General features: G+C 34.9%; 3 protein-coding genes across 6 annotated transcripts in view; 1 reads left to right on the top strand and 2 right to left on the bottom strand.

The window, feature by feature from the left end:
* Positions 1-171: 171 nt before the first annotated feature.
* On the bottom strand, positions 172-2,058 carry LOC108003194 (viral IAP-associated factor homolog). Its single transcript, XM_017065323.3, has 5 exons — positions 1,509-2,058; positions 1,162-1,297; positions 849-1,077; positions 572-780; positions 172-490 (listed from the first exon to the last, which is right to left on the bottom strand). The coding sequence occupies exons 1-5, from the start codon at positions 1,509-1,511 to the stop codon at positions 354-356; spliced, it is 714 nt and encodes a 237-aa protein (XP_016920812.2). The 5' UTR covers positions 1,512-2,058; the 3' UTR covers positions 172-353.
* Positions 2,059-3,302: 1,244 nt separating this feature from the next.
* Positions 3,303-19,967, bottom strand: LOC107995681 (uncharacterized). 3 transcript variants are annotated; one of them, XR_009829515.1, is made up of 4 exons: positions 18,517-19,967; positions 5,667-5,768; positions 5,138-5,415; positions 3,303-5,073 (listed from the first exon to the last, which is right to left on the bottom strand). XR_009829515.1 is itself a non-coding variant. In XM_017053335.3 (3 exons), exons 1-3 carry the CDS (start codon positions 19,220-19,222, stop codon positions 18,014-18,016), a joined length of 975 nt encoding a protein of 324 aa, XP_016908824.1. In that variant the 5' UTR covers positions 19,223-19,967; the 3' UTR covers positions 16,022-18,013. The 3 variants fall into 3 exon arrangements, 1 of the variants encoding a protein (XP_016908824.1); XR_009829516.1 differs by having other exon boundaries at positions 5,138-5,273; XM_017053335.3 differs by lacking the exons at positions 3,303-5,073; positions 5,138-5,415; positions 5,667-5,768 and adding exons at positions 16,022-18,088; positions 18,164-18,357.
* Positions 7,973-21,079, top strand: part of LOC107995662 (uncharacterized) — an 89,220-nt gene continuing 76,113 nt past the window's right edge. The window contains exon 1 of one of the 2 annotated variants that reach the window (XM_062073882.1): positions 7,973-8,637. The gene's annotated coding sequence lies outside the window, so the exon portion shown is untranslated. The remainder of the gene's footprint in view (positions 8,638-21,079) is intronic. The other variant, XM_062073883.1, reaches the window with a different exon arrangement.

The raw sequence follows: 21,079 nt of genomic DNA, 5'->3' as shown, positions 1-21,079 counted from the left end.
TCTTTATGCAAATGAGGTTATATAGATTTTACGAAATTTTATAATTTTGAAATAAATGTTCCATATCATATTCTATTAGTGATTTTTTTATGAGAGTATATGTGATAAAGGTGTAAAAAATAAATAAATAAATAAATAAAATTATAATTAAAATTATAATTTTAAAATTAATAACGTGATAATAAAATATTTTATTGTGAGAGTGTGATTATTTATAATGATAAAATTTTAAGAAATAAAAAATAATTTGTGTGTATAAAATATGTGATTTTGAAATAAATAAAATAATCAATACTTTATATATAGTATTCAGACAATACATTAGCTTTCTTAAATGTCCAACATAAATAAAATTACCAATCATTACTGTCAGCAACATCATCATTTTCATGTCTTAATGAAGAAAATAATACATCTCTGATTTTTGGTTTTGGATCTTTGGTAATTTTTGTTGGTATAGCTTCTGCTTGTCCTAACATCCATTCCAGTTCTATAATAATATAATAATTTATATTAATACAAATATAAATGTTTCAATATTTATTAAATGAATTTATAACTGTATAATAACCTGCTTCAGTTAGTTTCATGCCTCTTAATTCTATTGGTCCAATAATTTGTTTCACCATATTTCCATTATGATAGATAAAAATTGTAGGAAGATTGCTATCTGGCCAGTTGGGAATGCAAGTAGTAGAAATACTTTTCAAAAATTTGGTTGTAGGAAATTTTTTTGCTAAGTTAATTAAATGCTGATTTATTAATGTGCAAAGTGGAATGCTTAAAAAAAAATTGTAATTAGATGAGATTCTCATTTTTAATATTTTTAAAATAAATTTTTATCATACCCAGATTTATACAAATGAAGTATAACCCAAATATCATCCCCTGCATTATTTACTTCTTGAACATAATCTTCTGCTGATATTTCTTTAACTTCACCATATTTAGATTTGTTAGCTAATTCTTTCATTTCTGCTATTCTTTTTCTCCGATATTCTAATAAAACTTTTTCATCTTCTTCATCCTCCAATTCATCCAATTCATCCAATGTTTTGTTTTCTAAATCATTGGGAGCTATAAAAAAAATAAAATATCTATATTAATAAAATTTGAATTAGAATTATTATATTAATATAAAAGAAATAAATATTTAAGTACCACGTCCAGTTTTTTCATTTATGGTATTTTCCACAATATCAACTATTTGTTCTTCTGTAACTTCTTTAGGTTTCTCAGGTATAATTCCTTTCTTTCTGAGAATGTCATTCCATTCTGTATCTTCATTTGGATCTTGCTATATTAAAAAAACTTAGGTTATATCAATTTACATATTAAAAATTAACTTAAAATAATAATAAATCTTTAAATACTTTATTTAGAGTTGTTTGTATAAATAGTTATAATATATTTAATTTTATATTTTTGATCTGTAGCATTTAATATTTCTTATTTGGAACCAGGAATATTCTTTCTATTCTAACCTCTAAAAATATTTTGTTACTTACCATGATGTAAAAATTTAAAAGATTATTTTATATGCAGAAATAATAATTTTCAATATGAAAATTGATTAATTAATTAAATCAATGTTTTTAGTTAACAAAATGCGTTTCTAATATTGGAATAATTGTGACCGACAACTGATCATATTTCACAATATATACGTAACAGTTGTATTCCTGTTTCTAGCTTATGCATTTTTAGTATCATGAATGACGCATTCAAGTTCGAATCTCATTCTATTTTAAAAACTATATTGTTAGTAACACCTCTGTAAGAACCATATTGAAATTCTGAAACATGATGTACTTTTTATTCTTATATTCTTATATTATTCTAATTACAATTTTATTCTAAATATTTGCTTGTTATCAATATAATCCATAACTTAATTTTTTAAAAAATAACCAACGAAATTGATTTAATATTCAATACATGTTTTTGTCTCATATCTCTGGTATATCTGCAATTAAATCTTTTTTTTTTTATATTAAAAATATATTATAATTGTAAAAGGGACATGACGAAACTACATTCAATTGACATTCCATATCTGATCTGCAGTCATGTGTAGTAGACCGTGTAAAAAAGGAGAACAAATAGCAAGAGAAGGACAGAGATAGGATAAAAATATTGAAATCAGCGCCATCTCTAGAGTGCCGCAAATGAAACTCAAAAAGAAAGGACAGAAGATAATAAGAAAAGGATAGAGATAGGATAGGAATTGACCACTAACGCCATCTCTTGGTTGTCAAAGGTATCTTCTTGCACGTAGGATAAAGTGGAAAAAGTAGGAATTGACCATCAGCGCCGGTTTAAAAAATTGTTTATATAAGTACTCAATAGATGGCACTAACGGTCAATTCTTACTCTATCTCTATCCTTTTCTTATTATTTTCTGTCCTTTCTTTCTGAGTTTCATTTGCGGCACTCTGAAGATGGCGCTGATTTCAATATTTTTATCCTATCTCTGTCCTTCTTCCACTAATTGTCATTTCTGTCTATACTCGTTCTACAGAATTTACGCATTCAAGACACAATTTTAATAACTGATTAACTTTATGCCTTTTAATATTGCCCGCTAATTAAACTCCTAATAGATTTTCTTATTCTCGATCCATTTTTTATTGGATTTATTATAAATACATATAATATATAAAAATAACAATAATCAAAGAATGTATCAAAGAAAATAGATTTTTAAAATCTTTTGATTTTATTATCTTTTTCTAAATGGATTAAATATACGCACATTTTTATTAATAATAATTATTATTTTTATTATAATAAATAAATAATACTCCAAGTATTCTAATTTTTTTTCACAAATATTTTCATTTTTTTTAGAAAATAGGACAAAAGATCCAATTAAATTGTTGAGTCTATAGTATATCTCACATGTGACGATAAATAGCAAATAATGGTAAAATCGACCCAATCAATACTTATATATATGGAATACAATACTTAATACGTATTTACGGCTATACTCATTGACTACATTCAGTCGATTGTAATCAGGGAAACCGGTTGATCGTGCAGCTGTGCTGGACCACGGCCATGTTTTGTATCCCGAACCAAATACCTAAAACCAGTTTGGGGCATCACCTCGATAATATTTATAGGTATAAGGAATGATAATTTCCGTCAGTAACGGTACAATCTTAACACCAAATCGTACGCCATATTTGAATTTATGCAGATTAGATCATTTCTCATTTAAATTTCTTTTTTTTTTCTTTTTTTTTTTCTCTTCCATATCATTTATATATATATATATTAAATTTTAATCCAAGAAGTTAATTTAATAAAATGAATTTTATTTAAATTTTACATTAGCGAAATCAACGTACAGTGTAAATATTGTTTTTATTTCATTTTGGAAAGAAGTTTTTTAATGTAATAAGTTTCGTAAGTCAATCAATAAAATTTACATTCTGATTAAGCGCCATTTACGAATTTTCAACTCGAACTCCGTTTAAATATCAAATTTCACAAGTATAGGGAAGAGAAAGGAAAGGAAAAGGAATAGCAGTTTTGATTGCCATTGGAGAATTAATTTCCCTTTGAGATTTAAAGCTTAAGTACACACGTAACGTTGCTCAATCCGTTGCTTTCACGTGTGTCAAGTGCATATCTTTGTATGGATTACTTTCGTTAGCAGGATCGCATAAAAGTAATACGTTTCCTCAATGACGGTAGCCAAATTACAGAAAAACATGTATATACCTTCCTTGATTGTCGATGAACGAAAGTGAAAACGTGTTTCTATTGCAAAAATAATGGGAAGAAAAAAAAATAATACGTTAATCTGATTAATTCTGATCGATTGAATCTCATTGAGCTTTTAAACGCTCGATAAAAAGAAAAAAGAAAAAAAGAAAAATACGATCAATATCACTTTAATTGAAAAATTACACTTGATAAAATAGGCTGAATTATGCGATAAATGACTATCTCAATTATCTTATGGGTAAAACGAGGTAAGATAAAAAAAAAATAAAATGTATTTTTTACTTTATATATTTTTCCACGAACTTGACTTTTGAATTAAATTTCTATGAAGAAATTATCTTTTATCATGAATTTATTTTATCGTTTTCTACTTCTATAAATCGATGTACATATTTTTTTTTAAATTAAATTTTAGATTGATGGATTGGAAATTAGCTTGTTGTTCGAATATTTAAATAATCATATGACTGAATAAAATAAAGTGATACATTTTTTCTTTTCTTTTCTTTCCTTTGTTTTTACTCAACGTTAAATATCACTTTGATCAAATAATCAAGGATAAAACTTATTTCGAAACTTTCTTCTGAGATTAAAATTTGAATTTCATATTATTTATATAACGGGATAGGCTCGTTCGAGGGCAAGATAACATTTTCAGGAAGCGAAAAATTGTGAATCCCTGAAAGATTTATCTGTGAAATTGGCGCAATGGGAAGAAGGGAGCAGGAAAATACTGACCAAAGCTTCCCTTGCGTGAATGTATATTGCGCGCACCGTCTGTCGTTATTGTTTTCCATTGTTGAGCTCTTTTCTCTCTCTCTCTTTTTTTTTTTTTCGAAAGCATTGTTTGGCGAAGCGAAGCACTCGTGTTCGTTTCCGGTTGCGTGCCAGATTAGAACTTAACCCTGTATTTAGGCGTGCACAACCCGATTCAATGGAATTTCTGTCATTTATGCGCGATTACGTATCACGTTAGTGCAATTGTCGTGAACAAAACAACTGTTTAACAGGATGCAACTATCATCTCATTTCCACCATTATACCGGATAAAAGAATGTCATTCATATACGATTTCTAATAATATTGATAAAACTTCATTTGTTCAAAAATGGTAAAAATATTTTCCCTCCCCTCTCTATTCATCCATTGTGAAAGTGATCGTCGCTCATATATACGATTTTTAGATCAGTATTGCTATAAAAGAAAGAATTTTATAAGAATGATTGGTATTTTAATTTGTAAAAAGAAAAATTTTATTATAATCTTCCTTTCCGTCGTTCATCCAGAATGAAATTGACGAATCACACTGTTATCCGCTCTATTCGAACATTGTACCTGTAAATGGATAAATATCGTTCAGTTATTGTCTTGCTTCGACGGTTCATCTTACAATCGATACCTGCTTGCGGTTAGATGTATCGATGCTTCTCTCATCCTTCTCTTTCCTCGAATTACCCTCTTCCCAATTCTCGAAGAGCGTTGAAAATGCCAATCCACGCTCCGCGCAAAATATCTATCTGTGTTTCGTTAACGCTCTGGATAAAAGATATATAACAATACTCAAATATATCGTTCGAAAGATCATATGAATTCATTTTCACCCGAAATAAATTTTTATCTCATATTAGAAACTCTTATTGTCATCTCTTACGACCTGACGACGCTTGTAAATGAACACTGTAAATCAACGAAACAAATCAAAAATCGTTCATAAAGCAACTACAACAACATTCGAATAACTGCATTCGGAGAAAAGATTACAAAAGATTACTATGTATATTAACCAACCGTTATCTTCGATGAAACATAAAACGAATGAAACGAATGTAATAAAATTCCAAGCAAGTTTCGAGAGAAAATAAAAAATTAAAAATTCAATTAGGAAGTTAAGAAACGATTCATCGATTTAATTTCCATATTAAACGTACCGTATCGAGAACAGCGACTAATTATCCAGATCCAGTTGCAATTCACACCAGTGCGTAAATATCCTATGCAAGTTTTTCTCTCTCTCTTTCCGTCTTTCGATACTAAAACATAGAGAAATACAGCGCGCTTCTTTCAGGTGCGTTTCACGATAACAACCGATATATTTTACAGCCTCCTTGGTCGGGCTTGGCTCAGATAGTAGTAGTATGCGCGCGAAAACGTGAGCATACGCAAGGGAATAAGCAGGATGTGGTGTGTATTTACAAATCACGATGTGCGGCACGCACGCACGTAAACGTCCGCGTATCCTGGATCTTGGTGGCCTTTTTGCAATCTGTTTAATGATCCTCCGCATAACTCTGGTTAAGAAAACGGCCGGTAACGAATGCAGAATTTCCTCCTCCATTAGGAGGGTAGCAATTGTTCGTCCTTGCGGCAAGACGTGGCAACTAACGTTTTCGAACTTTCTCACTACCCTTTGTTGCTCAAATTCTCTAATTATTATTATATATTTAATTATTATCATATAAAATTATTAGCACGAGGGTGTACTACGTCGCGAATATATTTTATAATATTCTTCTCGCATCCAGCGTTTATATATTAATAGTTTTCTTAATTCGTACAATTTATTATCGAAAATCGAAAATTTGACGGAAACGAGCGATCATTGATCTTGTCAATACATCTATCGAATCGATATTGGAATTCAGGCGCGAAGATATAATTCATTTCGATTCCAAACCAGCGTCCGGTTAAGTCACGAAGATATTTCATCGACGTAAAGAAAGAAAAGAAAGAAAAAATCAACGTGAAAATACAAATACATCGTATTGAAGACACGTGTAGCTGGGCGTTTCCTTGCTCGCTTGTGCTTGGAATTTGCATAATTACGCGCGTGGCATCACAATAGGGCGGAAGGGAAAGGGAAGGGAATGCAACGACCTTGGTGGATGCGAGATAGGGCCCGCAGAGGATAGGCACGAACGAAGGGCAAGAAAAGAATGGGGAAAGGTACGTCCGTGACAAAATTTTTCGGTAGCTATATCGGTATATCGGCGTATTCGTTTCGGGATTCGGCGGAAATTTGAAGTTAGTTGCATTCCTCGCGGCCTCGACCAATCCAGGGAAGGGATAACTTCATTCGGATGATTCGTTAATTGCTCCCTTCCTCCAAATGAAAATGTAATTTTCACTCTGCCGCCGATTGGCTTCGATTCGGCGGCTAATTGGATTTTAATTGTGAATCCTTTAAGGCGTAAGGGTTGCGATTAAAGTCAATGCTGATGATTTCACGGAACGAGGAATTTTTTTCATTTATACAGGGAGGAGAATATGTAAAGTTGCATCGAAGACGAATTCAATTATAGATGCTAGTTTTTCGAAAAACGGATTGAGTTGAACGTTAATCGAATTAACTGATCGATAAAAGGAAATTTATAGAAAAACTTGCATCGATCTAAACAACGTTCCGATAATTGGAGAAAAAAAGAAAAGTAGAGAGATACTTTGTATCAAAATCATTTTGTATTTCAATATATTATTCCTTTCGCGCAATTTTCTCTCTAAAATGTACGAAATTATAGAAATCGAACAAGCACTTTCGCATCACAAAGCTTGTTAAAAAGAATTCCCCGAGAATCCGATTTGATCGAAAGCTAGGTTCGAGAATTCCCCGATTTATAGAATTTCCACGCGGAAATTTCAAACTGCTAAAGTCTACGAATCGAAAGAGGAGCATTCGCACGGCATATAAAACGATTTTATATTTAATATACCATCTTTTTCGCGCAATTTTCTCTCTAAAATGTTCAAAATTATAGGAATCGAACAAGCACTTTATACTTTCGTTAAAAAAAACTCCACGAAAATCTGATTTGATCGAAAGCTAGGTTCGAAAGTTTATAGAATTTGGACGCGGGAATTTCAAACTGCTAAATTTCTATTCTAAAGCGGAGCATTCGCACGGTATAAGGGATGGTGTATTGAAATATAAAATCATTCGTGCAATTTCTTATAAAATGTACGAAATTATAAGAATCCAACAAGCACTTTATACTTTCGTTAAAAAAAACTGCCCGAGAATTTGATCGAAAGCTAGGTTCGAAAATTCCCCGATTTATAGAATTATACACGGAATCCCAAACTGGTAAATTTTTATTCTATATATGAAAAGCGGAGCATTCGCACGGCATACTGTTATCAGTATGCCCGTTTCGATAACAGAGCCGGCGTGTGTATACCTGAGCGGCAGCGGGCAGCCAATGGAAGAGCCGGTTCGCCGTCGACCATCTTGCGCGGCTCCGCTTTCGAGTTGGGAGTCGCGTGGCGGCGACGTTCGGCTTGCAGTGTACGCCGACTGCCGAGCCGTGACTGACTCTATGCCTCGTGGCTTTCCACGCGCATCGTGCCTTACATACACATTATACGTATACACTCTTTTATCGTTGGAAAAAATTGCGATCCCGATTCGATCGTTCACGTCGTCGCTCTCTGCCCGCAACTCGATCGCGCGGCTGTCAACGCTCTCCGTCTCTGTTAACAAACGAGTAGATTAGGGTACTGTTCAAAGTATACGGCCAGTGTGTTTACCTGCTTTTTTCTTCGGCTAAAGAAAACCGCGTGACTGCCCGACGAACGACTGACCAGCGAGTGTTTCCTTTTTTTTTCTTTTTGTTTCTTATATCGTTCCCCTCCTGACGGGGGATCGGATACACACGTGGATTGTGCGAGAAAAAGTAAAGTAAATACTTTACGGAGACTTTTCTTTTTTTCTTCTTCTTGGAACTTTGCAACAATTGATCGTGGAGATATCTTCGATGAAATTTTGACGTTCTCCGTGTGACAAGGTTTCTTTTCGATTGTTCGGCGAAGTGGAGTGAGGACGGATTTTTCAAGGGACAAGGCTGAAGGGAGAGATCGTGAAGGAGGTTCGATTGCGTTCGATTGGATCCTACGTTTTAAAAAAAGGTAATCGATTGTTTTAATTGTTCTCTTTGCGATTTCGAATGTACGAATACATTTTTCTTGCATGCGACGAGAGGCAAATTGGAATTTAAAGTCCAGCTTCATCGAAAACGATATTAATTCGTTGTATAACAACTTAATGCTTAATGTTTATAATGTAAACGTCAAATGTTGACAGAATGATGACTTTGAATAATCGAGTGGGATATAATATTTCTTTCAAACTCTCCCCATTTAATAATTTTCCAAGTATATTTTGAAAAATCCAACAAATTAAATATTACGCTTTATATATTTCTATCGATACAATCGAATCATATTGGACTCGAGGGAACGCTACGTTAATAAATAACTGGTTACAAGCCTTCATACGAAAAGTATTGAATTAATACGTATATTGGATGTCATTGATTAATACCAGACGGCTCATTCGAGAAATTACATCATAAACGGTTTGTAAATTGCGCGAGTATTCGCCCGTTGACAAACGGCCTTCGTTACGCTACGTGGCAGTGACATCTTTGCAATAAAGAAAGCGTGTCGTACAAGTCGACGTGCAATTGCGACTATTTGGTGCACCGGGACGATCTTATTCGATTTAACCTTGCACTTTCGTCAATCTATTTCTGGATCTCGTTTCATTGCGCCTCACCGGTAATTGACATCTCTTCTTCTTTTCTTTTTTTTTTTACGACTTTCTCTACGATATACTGTATTATCCGCGCCATTTGCACGATGATTATTTACTGGAAACTTTCGTGTTTCGATATTAGCGATTGTTTTTCTTTTTTCAAAATTGATTTAAATTCATTAGATGTTTTAAAAATTATGAAAGAATTTTACCAAGATTGTGGTTATTATTCTACTAGAGATTTCTTCAATCGTGGTAAAATTTTTCTTAAGAATGGATCCAATGGATGTCACGTAGGTTTAATGATAATTCGAGGAAAAATGTACTGTATAAAATGCACGACTATTCAACTTGCATTTTCTACAGTGCGTTCAAGTTTATTATATCGATGAATGATCGCTCTTCGCGTCGATTTTCACGTTATCAAAACACGGGTACGGAATTAAACTTTGACGAACTTGGTCAAACACAAATACAGGCTTTGTAACGAATTTATACGACGGGAGTGGATACTCATCGATCTCCTCGCGCACCAATTAACAGGTTGATTAAGTTCGTTTGTCATTGGTCAATTTGTTCGTCAATCGATTGTTATCCATTAAACGAAAGATAACTCGTTGCCTGGCTAACCCGATCATTTATATTATACTAAAATTAAACTTGATTTTCTTTCGTGTTTCAATTTCGAAGAGAAAATTGAGAAAAATTTGTTAAAATATATGATTATGCAATATATGGGGGAAAGAGAATGTTTCCGAAAAAAAGAAAGAAATCGACGATAATTTAATCTTTTTAGGCGTATCAGTATTTTTTCAATTTTCCACTCCATTGTTGAACGACATGAAATTTCGTCAGCGACGAGATTCGAAAGACCCACACACTGTCATTGTCTGTTTGAGAGAACAATGAACCATTGGCCATGTTCGACACTGCATTTTTTCTTTTTTTTTTTTTCTCGTACATACGCGCATACACGTCGACGCGAAAGGGAAAAACGTTCTCTATCTGCATACGATGCATCTGTGTATACATTCCTCGACCTATCAACGTACATTCGTGTACGTATGCATGAATCACATTGATAATAATATACGCATACGTAACTTATCCTAAAGCAAACTAAAATTTAACGCGCGATTGTCGCGGAATAGTTATACGAGAATGTGCAAATTTGAATATAGTTGAAGAACGAAATTATCGATTTTGTTTTTTTCTTTTTTTATCGTATAAAGGATACAAATATCGCACAAGTTTACGTTTCATTTGCCAAGATATTGAGTGGGAACAAGGGAAATTCGAATGTTCGAAACGAAATTCCGGAATAGATGATCAATTTCTGAATAAAATATCTACATATATGTAATCGTTTAACTTATCAAGAGGAAATTTGCTCACTTGTTGCGAAACGTTTGACGCTAGCTTATTTTCTTCGCGGGAAAATTTTATAATTCATTATCAAAAATCATCGCAAATTAGAAAATGTAAAATTACTCAATTTGCAAATCGATTCAAACCTGTTGAACAAGCATAAGAAATTTCTCCTCTTCGTCCACTTCGTTACATCTCCTCTTCTCGAATTTTACCCGCGACATATTAATCATTTTAATATTCGCTTCTCGTATCATTTTCGCCACCATTACCCTCCATTTGCCCTTTCCTCTGTTTCAACTCTCGTGTCCACCACTGATTTCACGCTCTTCTTCCAAGCTCCTCTGTTTTCCTCTGTTTTCCTCTGTTTTCCCCTGTTTTTTCCTCCCCTTCCCGCGCTTCCATACGATTATGAATATTTATGCACCCTCGCCTCGTCGTCCCTTTAACCGTACTTTTATTTTTCCTCGTTATTTCGTCATATTTTTCTCTCTCTTTCTTTCTCTCTCTCTCTCTCTTTCTTTGACCTCCTCCTCGACCTTTGACTCCTCCACCGCTATTTCTTACGACTCCACCCCTCGCCCTTTTCCTCGTACGTATCCACGCGACCCATATTTTACGGCGTTCTCATTTTTTTCGGCACAACCCCACAATTTGTATTCTCCGTATTTATAAATGCATCGTGGGCGTTCCTGGAAAAGATCTTTCTTCCCTTCATATGAGAAAGCGTTCGCGTTTAAATTATATTCGCTCGCGGGTTTATCAAGCTTATCGGGATTAAAGGTTCATTGCTTATAATTATGCTCTGTTAATCTGCTTTGGTTTGGCAATATATACATAAATCTTTAGTAAATACATATTCGAATAATATGGATAAATTTAGAGAAAGATTAAACGTTGTCGAACGCTTAATGATGCGTTAAGTTTTTTTTATTTTATAGGTATTTTGGATTATAGATATTGTTTAGATATTAATTATTTTATCGAAGATAAAATGTTTGATCGATAAATGGATTATAAGTGAATATATGTTTTCATTTAAAGCATTTTGATCCAGATTATGATAAATTCTCTTTTTGAATCGATACATACTGTATATGTATATATATTTATATAGATTGAGCGAATTAGGCGTATGACTCATTTCTCTGCACGACGAATTTTACTTCACATTGATCTACAGTTGGATCGTAAATAAAATGACTAATGGACCACGAAATCAGAAGTCAAATTACAGCAACAACACCGTGAAATGTGAAAAATATTACGTGGCTCGTTTGAAGTTTGCGCGTGGTTAAAAATAGCGATGCCTACGTACTTTGGATGCAGATTTATTCCTGTACTTTTGCGTGTAATATAATTATCACGAACTTTATATCTTCCTTAAAAAAAGACGTAATACGCCACAAATTTGCGAAATCTTCCAACCATCGTTTACATTAAACTATCCATCCGATAATAAAAAATTTTTATGCATTAGGGATTTACCAACTTTCATTTCTTCGCTTCTTATATTACACGCGAGAAATTTAATAATTTTCTGATATTCCGTAATTAGAACGCGAACAAATAGCCAATAAACAAACTGGAAAGACTTTCCAAAAATAAATGTATCTATATACATATACAATAATTACATAATCAAGAAATTCTCCGAAACCTGTTCTTTCCTTCTATTTAAAAAAATTCGACCGCAACACTTATATTTCAAAGAAGAAACGTCTCATATTTTCGAACCTTCGCTCCTCTTCCCCTCCGTTTCCCCCAAAACTTAACCCAATAAGTGATTACTCCCACAAAAAAAAAAGAGAGAGAAAAGAAACGACGTAATAAATCAAAAATTCCAAGTAGAGTTCTCCACCGAGGTCTGTGGGGGTTACGCGTAGAGTGGACGAGTGTACTGCCATGTTTAAATAGCGGAGGTAACTAGGCCCGTCCGTTCTACTTTCCAAACAGGGCTCTGACTCAACGGACGAGATTGTTTTGAGCAAAGAATCCGCGTCTCGACCGGCAGCGTTCACCCCGACTTTGTCGAGACGCCTGTGCCCCTCGTTGCGAGACGCCCACCCACGCGTTAGCCTCCGGCTTCCACCGCATACAGGGTGTCGTGGAAGTGCAGCCGCTTGTCAAACTTTCCATGAAACAAACCCTGACATGGGGGATGGTCCGGGGTGATTTTGAACAAGCGATATCATTGTTGAGATAGAACTCCTTCTAACTTTTTCTTTATGGAATAGGAGATGAAAGGAGTGGTTTTAATTGGAGCGATGATTCTGACAGGTGATTGGAAAATTAACTTTTGAGGTTCAACTGACGTTCAAATTTGTGACAATGTTGGAGGACAATGGAGGAAATTAGTGAATTTTTCTCTGTTTTTGATTATTAAAGTGTCTTATTGTAGTATTGTGTAGTAAGTTTGTTCACAATGATGATTAAAAGAATTTGGTATCTATTTTGATTGGACTTGGACTTGGTGATAATAATAATTAAAGCAACGTGTACATTTTTATGTTATTGGAGATATTTTATCATGATTGATTTTTGTTTTTTCCGTAAATTGCAATATTCTTTGAAAATGAAAGATCAAAGTAAAGTTTTACAACAGTCGAAATGATCGTTTCTTTCATCACTTGTCAATCGACGTTTCGCATCGAGAAATATGAATCTTGGACACGAGGAGGAAGAGATAATCGAGCCTTCAGGCGCCGATTTTTCATTTTCCGCCACGTAATCGCGACTCCTATCGCGAAATATTCATCAATCTTGGGATCTTTTCAGCATTATTTTTTTATCGATAAATTCGTACGTTATTGAACCTCATATGCAAACTACGATCGTTCCTAAATGAATCTGGACGATAAATTATAAATCTAAACAGAGTTTTCAAATATACAGTATCCAATTCTACGAACAAAAAAATAAAATAGTCCAGTTTTTAAGTTAACAACGAAATTATCATAGGAAGAAAAGGAGAGAGGGAGAAAAAAATAAAAATCGAAGGAAAGAAGTTGGTAAAAGTTCTTCTACGGAAAAGAGAACCGCCGCGCTGGTCGGAAATGAAACGTGGGATTGGAAATAAGTTTGATCCTCCGCGCGCGGAGGAAGCGTTTCAATTTTGTATCGTGTAACTTTTCAACTTTCTCGCGGTGTAAAAAAAAAAAAAAAGAAAAAAAAAGTTCGACAAAGATGCGAGTGTTTCAATCCCCTCGAGGCTCTCTCCTCGCGATTGTAATCGAAGCGAATGCTTTTTCCGTTCGAAGCCCATGAATGAAGTTTCTATGCATATATATATGCGTTTGCCCGTTTCATTCACAAGTTAATGCGTTTACGCATTCGCATCGACGTTTCTTTTCTGCGCGTGACAGAAACACGCGCCATCGCTTCTTTTCTTCCATGGAGTCTTCCATGCTGAATGAAAACTCGAATAAAAAGTGTGTGCAAACGATTTCGTAACATTCGAAGACAATTTTCATTCCTTTGCATTTTTAAATCTACTGGCAAGTGAATTGGTGACTGGTTATCCTTGATTCGTGTCAATTTCGAATGCAGAATGTCTCCTGATAAAGAGAAATATAAAATTCGCAATCTCAAGATTTTCAATAATTCGATAATATTGTTGTTATTTTTCAAACGTTCGACGAGAAATCTATGAAGCATTGCACGTGGTATTGCGGAAGAGCGGGATTTAAAATTTCGAATGCCTTCTGAATGGCTCACAGTCACAGGGGAAAGTTAAACGCTGTCCTATATTACGAAGTGTAACTTTCTTTGTGCTCGAGTATCTCACGTTATGGAGAACTCTTTCCCTAGCCTTCTCTTATTATGGGCTTTTGTAGGATGTTCACGAATATATCAACCGTGAGATTGTATGTTGTACCCGGTGTAATTAACCGTTAATGTCGACGATTTTTCTCTTCCAATTGTGGCATTCGCTCTACGATGCACATATATATATATATATTTTTTTTCCTTTTACGTGAAAAAAAGGAAGAGAGAAAGAAAGAAGGAAAAGCAGAAATAATAATACAAGATTGAAACAATGGAGATGAATTTGACTGGAACGTTTTCGTTTTGTTTCTTCGATTTGCGGATCGAGAGGATAGCTTTTGAACAATCGGACGGAACGTCGATACTCGTTATTCATAAGCAAATTTTGGCGGTGTTATTCTTTCGGAACAACGTTGAAGGGACAAACAGCTTTATTCGCCTTTATTTTTTTTCGCTGCACGCCTGTTCGTTGCAAACAATGTCCTTTGTTACTTTTCTCTCGCCAATGGAATTTTTATCATGATGGCCGAGTCAAACAGATTTACTTTCCAAATTAAATTTCGTAGGAAACCATTCATCGAATGACAAAAGATAATATCAATCCGGCTTTGCCCTATTTTAAAAAAAAATTGTTTTTACCTAAATTCACAAAAGAACACACTCGTATAATAGAAATTAATTTCTTTACCTCGTAATACATAATTAACAGTTTAAATATTCTACTTTTAAACATTACGTTTTAAAGAATTTTTTAAAATTAATTTAGGAAAATTAAAAAATAACCTCTTTCCTGTAATTTCATAATCGTTTTCATATCTTTTTTCTATCATCCAATAACGTCGATTTTATTTATTGCTATAATAATTCGTATGCACGATTACGTAGTCAATGAAAAGAGTTAAAATTTTTTTCATTTCACCAAGATCATATCCCAGATTGAATCATCATCTCCACTTTACTTCCATTCTTCGTTAAATAAAATAAAATCTGTCTCAAGGAAGAATTATATTTTCATTGGTGCAAAAAAGAGATTTAGCCTCAATGTCGATGTCGGGAGTAAAGGACGTTAAGTTGACCGAAAGACCGTGGCGGAAGTCTCGTCTGGTAGGATGGCTTTCCGCTCCACTGATTTCCTGTTTCTTCGAGGTCTTCTTTTTCTTCGACACGTACGATGCATCTCCCTTCTTCGGTACACCTTCTTTCGCGACCGATAATCGTGTATTTTCCACACATATGACCGCACGTACACACACATATACGTTTAGAGTGTCCTTGTCTCGATGTCGTATTCGCAGAATCGGTAAAGCTTGGAATAGGAAACGCGATGCGGATGGAATTTGTAATCGCGTGATGAAGAGGTTGGATAGATGGTGAATCATGTGGCTATGAAAGAGAGATTTAATCCTCGATTTGAAACGACAAACGATGTCCTATTTTCACTTACGATGTTCCGCTTAATTGAATTTAAGGACAGTACGAGTACGTTATGGATGGTTCTTGGAAGTATTTCTGGATTCATAAAGTGCGTGGTATGGATAAAAACGTTTCAAGAGCATTCCGTGGATTTTTAAGATTTTTAAGGATATTAAAATTGATATTAAAATTAGATGAAAGATCGAATAAAATATGCCAACATAATTTTTAATTTTTCTTTCTTTTCTTTTGCAATAACAATTAATATAAATTGAACCGAAGAAAAATAGAATAGAAATTACTTTTTCAATTTCACTCATTCAAGGCAGCACAATCTCTTACAATTATTCCATCTCATCGTACGATGTTTAAGCAATTATCTCGAGAACCATTCCTTATTTGAGCAGATAGAGAATCAAATAGATCTTACGTGCGACATCCCTATATAGAAGTCTTGTCTAGATGGAGATGGCCTCCGACATTTCAACCCAATTCTTATTTTTCTCGGATGGAACTCTTTATAACGTAATCCGTTCCAAAGACGAATTCGCCAAACTCTTCGAATTCATATACGATCTCACAAGATTTCCATGAAACGGAAGAAGAAACCAAATTTTCCAAAATTCATGCGCCTTCGTTTCTTCCAGCCGATCCTTATCTCCTTCCCCGAGAAGAAGATATATTTTTAAAAAAAAAAAACGTTACATAAATTTTCCAACGCTCGCAATATCGATGTGGCATCGTTCCACGCGTGAAAAATTCACGGGGAATATCTGGAATCGTACGGCATATCTCGAGAGGTCACGTTTGTCGTTTAAAGCGGAGCGTGTAAGTCTCGTCGTGTCGCTATCGTAACGGGCGAACAATCGAGGCGTTCGTAACGATTTCGCGATGCGCCGGCCAACAGATTACGACTCGAGCTATTTTTCCTCGGCGAGATACAGGCGGATACAAAGTGGACGTGGTCGTTTCGACCCGAACACACGCGTGTTTCCACGTATGTGCGCCTCTCCATCGACTTATGCACTCGACAGACGCGCCCAAAGGGGGCCTAATTTGCATACAGAGAGCGCAATGAATTCACGACTTTGCGACGAGAGAGAAGCTCTGTAAGAGACACTCTTGCAAATTTCGTCCACCCCTTGGTGTTGCTCGTAATGGGCGGAAAACGTTCTTCGAATGGACCAAGGCCAAGTTGTTTCGCCTCCATTATTTTAATATATCGTTTTCACGACCACTTGTCCCTATATATATCGAGTTAAACGAGTGTTTTATTGGCTGCTTCGAGATTCTTCGACGTATTTTGTAATCTTTCAAGCAGTTTTTCTTCTTTCTGTTGGTACAATTAGGATAAATTTTTATCGAACAAGTTATCGTGCAGATTTCTGACTCTAAAATCAATGGAAATGTATTGCGTATCGCGATGGTTTTAAAGTTGATTTTCATCGAACTATATTTCAGTATGGTATATGGAGTGTTAATATACGTAGATGTATTCACGTATTTCGATCTTAAGGAGCTGAAACAGTAATACGGAATATATAAGAATATCGATCGAGGTTTATTTATTAAGTTTATGAATAAATGAAATTTGCATTATCGATGTAAGCTCTCCATGCATTTCATTCTCCATCTAACTTAAATTGCTCGTAAATACTTAATCATTTAATAAATATAAGTCTCAATCGATATTTGATGATTCCATCCAATCCTTCAACTGATGTATCGATACATTGTACGTAAATTAAATTAAAATCAACGGATTTTAAACGCGTAAAACTTGAGATTAAAACACTGTGAGATCCTTGTTCTTTTTTTTTCCTTTTTTTTCTTCTTAATTTAGCCATGATGCGTGTTTTTATTAGGTGCAAGTACTTAAATAATATTCAAGAGTTTGAGATACTCTTGTTCTCACTATGTTATGAATATCAACTTGCGGGATACATGTTTCAAGTTTAACTTCGTTCACAAAGCACGTCTTTCATGTTTGAGAGCAGTGGTTCGAGCTTTTGAGTAATTCATGCAGGGATGTGCTATAAATACATTTTTTGATGTTAATACATATAACTACGGGCCGAATGGAAATATGAAATATGATCGAATATTTTTATAATTAATCTCTTCTTTGACAAATGATTCTTTTCATCCATTTATTTTTAATCAGAAATATATGTGTGTAATGACGCATTGATATTTATATCATACAATTACGTTATCATTGGAAGATATTCGAATTTCTCTAGGAAATTTTTGACACCCGTTTTTTAGAATCGTCTGCAATGAAAAATATCGTTCAAATTATTAAATTTGTCTTGATGAAACAAACTTTCGTTCCTCCGATAAACGTACCATTATGATTTCGTGAAATTCATTCGATAACGAGATATAAATGAGCGAGAAGACGAAGGGATACATCTTGGCCATGAAATAGAGCACCTCTCTTTTATCGTCTGTGCAGCACGATGCCTTAGGCTCTAAGAAATTGATCGCTCTAGCCAATCGATACGGTATTCGTATCAGGATAAAAGCGATTGTGATTACCACTGAAAATATCTCACTTCACTATAGAACGTAATGGAAATGAATCCATGTACGAAGCGTTCGTCCACTTTAATATTATGAATACTAAGAAGGGAAAAAAAACAAAGAAAGAGAGAAAAATTTAATAGCCCTGGAAACCATTAACTAATTAATTGACTCACCCAACATAATATAGTGCCTCAACTCGTTCATCCTCCACGATCCTTCGATTTTTTTCAATATCTTCAATTCGTAAATGATCAACGCGTCTATGGACGCGGATATGATCAACGGCATGGTAATGAACATGATCGTGATGCATATGTAAATATCCGGCATATCTTCCTCGAAATAATCGTATATATGAAGGGAAATAGCGAGTGAAATAATGCACGAAGACCAAATCAACAGAATGCCTTTCACGGTTGTATACTTCTTCAACAATACGTGGCCAAACGATATTTGATTCCGAAAGATGCTAACGTATTGCACGAACTTCAAAACGACGATCGTGATAATGGAAATGTCGAAGTTGATTATACACACGTAATCCATATTCAGTTTCATATTCACGTCGAAGAACCATTTCAATATTTCTTCCAGAGGTTCGATTAATATAATCATGCTCGAGCAGGCTAGGCTGACGATGTAGAAATTCTTGGATGTCCTCGCGGAAGGTACACAAACGATTATCAAAATGATCAAAAGGTTTAAACTGGTGCCCAGAACGAGTAGAACCAGATTGATGATGCGTGCATCGGACAATGGTAGGCTCAGTACAACCGTGTTAATTTTCGTTAATTTTCGATTTTTCTTCTTTGGAGGTGTCATTGGAAAGAACGTGACATCCCTGTTGTTTAGAAGATGCATCAAATTCGAAAATTCCATTCCTCTCCTTGTATCAAGTATCCAAACTTGCGTTCAAAAACTTTTGAAACGTTTAAATTCCCGTCGAGCAACTTCACTCGATCAGCATCATCGTTCTTCTCAATAAAAGAGGGAATCGAGAGAATTTTTGGATCCCTCGTCGATTTGAAACTGACACGATAATAACACGTCTGCATCGATTCGCAAGCAAAGTTTAACTAAAACATCGAATAGTAAAAAGGACAATAATCAGAATTCTAATCTTTTAATTTTTTTAATGTATCGTGAAAAGGAAAGAGTTGGGGAATACTATGATATTCGTTGACACGCGATATTTTCATTTTATTAAGTGCACGCCAGATAAACATCGTGGAATATTATATTATTAGATCTCGTATTCCCAAATCTTTTTGATCTTTGTTCTACAAATTTTCATTTTACAATGAATGAAATATTCCTCTCGAAATCCACTATTGTTTCAACAATTTCCATAATGATATCCACGCACCATTTCACGTCATCGATCGATGCAGAGCGACAGAATCGAGGCTTTGTCCATCAACGCGTATACAAAACGCACAACGAAGAAGGAATCCTTGACCCTGACACCACAGACTCTCGTTTCGTTCTTCGGGCGCAGTAACGACTCGACAACGACCAATGACGAAAATAGTTGTGCACGAGTAAATCATGTCTCGGCCGACATATTTATACAAAGAGGAGATCGTACGGTTGGGTGGAATGAGACGAAGGAGGAAGCGCAGGCTGAACTGCATAATGCAACAAGAGAGACGCAAGAGTGGAAGAAGCCTCTGGTAGTTGGCAAATGGCCATGGGCTCGATATCGGTCAGTATTTGGCCATGATGGATTTATCGTCGAAATTTATACACTCTACACACCCTTGAGGATCGTTATTTCGAAAGTGGAACGTATTTCGAGAGGTGTGCTCATATATATATATATATATCTATTGTGCGTTTCGACAATGGACGAGTTTTCCCCGAGAAAAATTGGCGGATCGTCTTTTGGATTGGTTTGTGAAAGGATGCGTCGAATTGGAAAGGACTTGAATCACGCATGAGAGAAAGGAGTTAAATGGTAATCCATTCTCTTCGGTTTACGATTCTAGATGTTATGAGTTATGACGTGGGGAGCGTAATGTTTATTTTCTGGCATGGAGATGCAATAATCTTGGAGAGGAATGACTTATTGTCCTCTTTTTGCAGACTATGTATCTTGTTCTTCTTGGAATTTTTTCCCCGTGAGATGTACTTTGGCCATGCTTTATACTTAACTTCTGTTTCGCACACCTTCTCCTTCTTTTGACCGTATTTTCATTACAGTTACTATCGCAGTTTTTTTTGTGTATTAATATTTCGTGAATAGTTTTCAATTATCTTTGAATGTTAGCAACAATTTTTAACTCTGATTAACTTTTTAACAAGACGATGAATTATGTAAGAAAAAATCCAACCCTTCGAGAGAGATCCTTTCACCTTTCATCATCTCACGAGGAAATCTTCCTATATATTTTGTTCGATCACGAATGATTACGGAATCTTCGACGGCCGTTTCGTACGAATTACGAAATTCGCGTTGGTTTTCTTGCTATATTCTCGAGCCCTCTTGCATCCTTGGGCCAGGTGTGTGGTTCAGTTTTGCGGGTTCCTCCATGCTTCTTCTTCTTCTTTTTTTTCTTCTTCTTTCCCTCTTGGTTTTCGTCTGGTTTGGATCGGGTTAGGGGCCAAATAAGTGCAGTGGCAGGGCCACAACCGGTTCGCTGGTTGGCCATCATTACAACGTAACTCAGGCGACCCTGGTGAGGCTTCGGACAGCACGATAATCAGGAGGCTGTGTATTATCATCACGAACGTCGG

Source organism: Apis cerana, linkage group LG4 (genome assembly GCF_029169275.1).
Source record: "Apis cerana isolate GH-2021 linkage group LG4, AcerK_1.0, whole genome shotgun sequence".
Classification (NCBI taxonomy): Eukaryota; Metazoa; Arthropoda; class Insecta; order Hymenoptera; family Apidae; genus Apis; species Apis cerana.
This window is presented reverse-complemented; position numbering and strand designations above follow the sequence as displayed.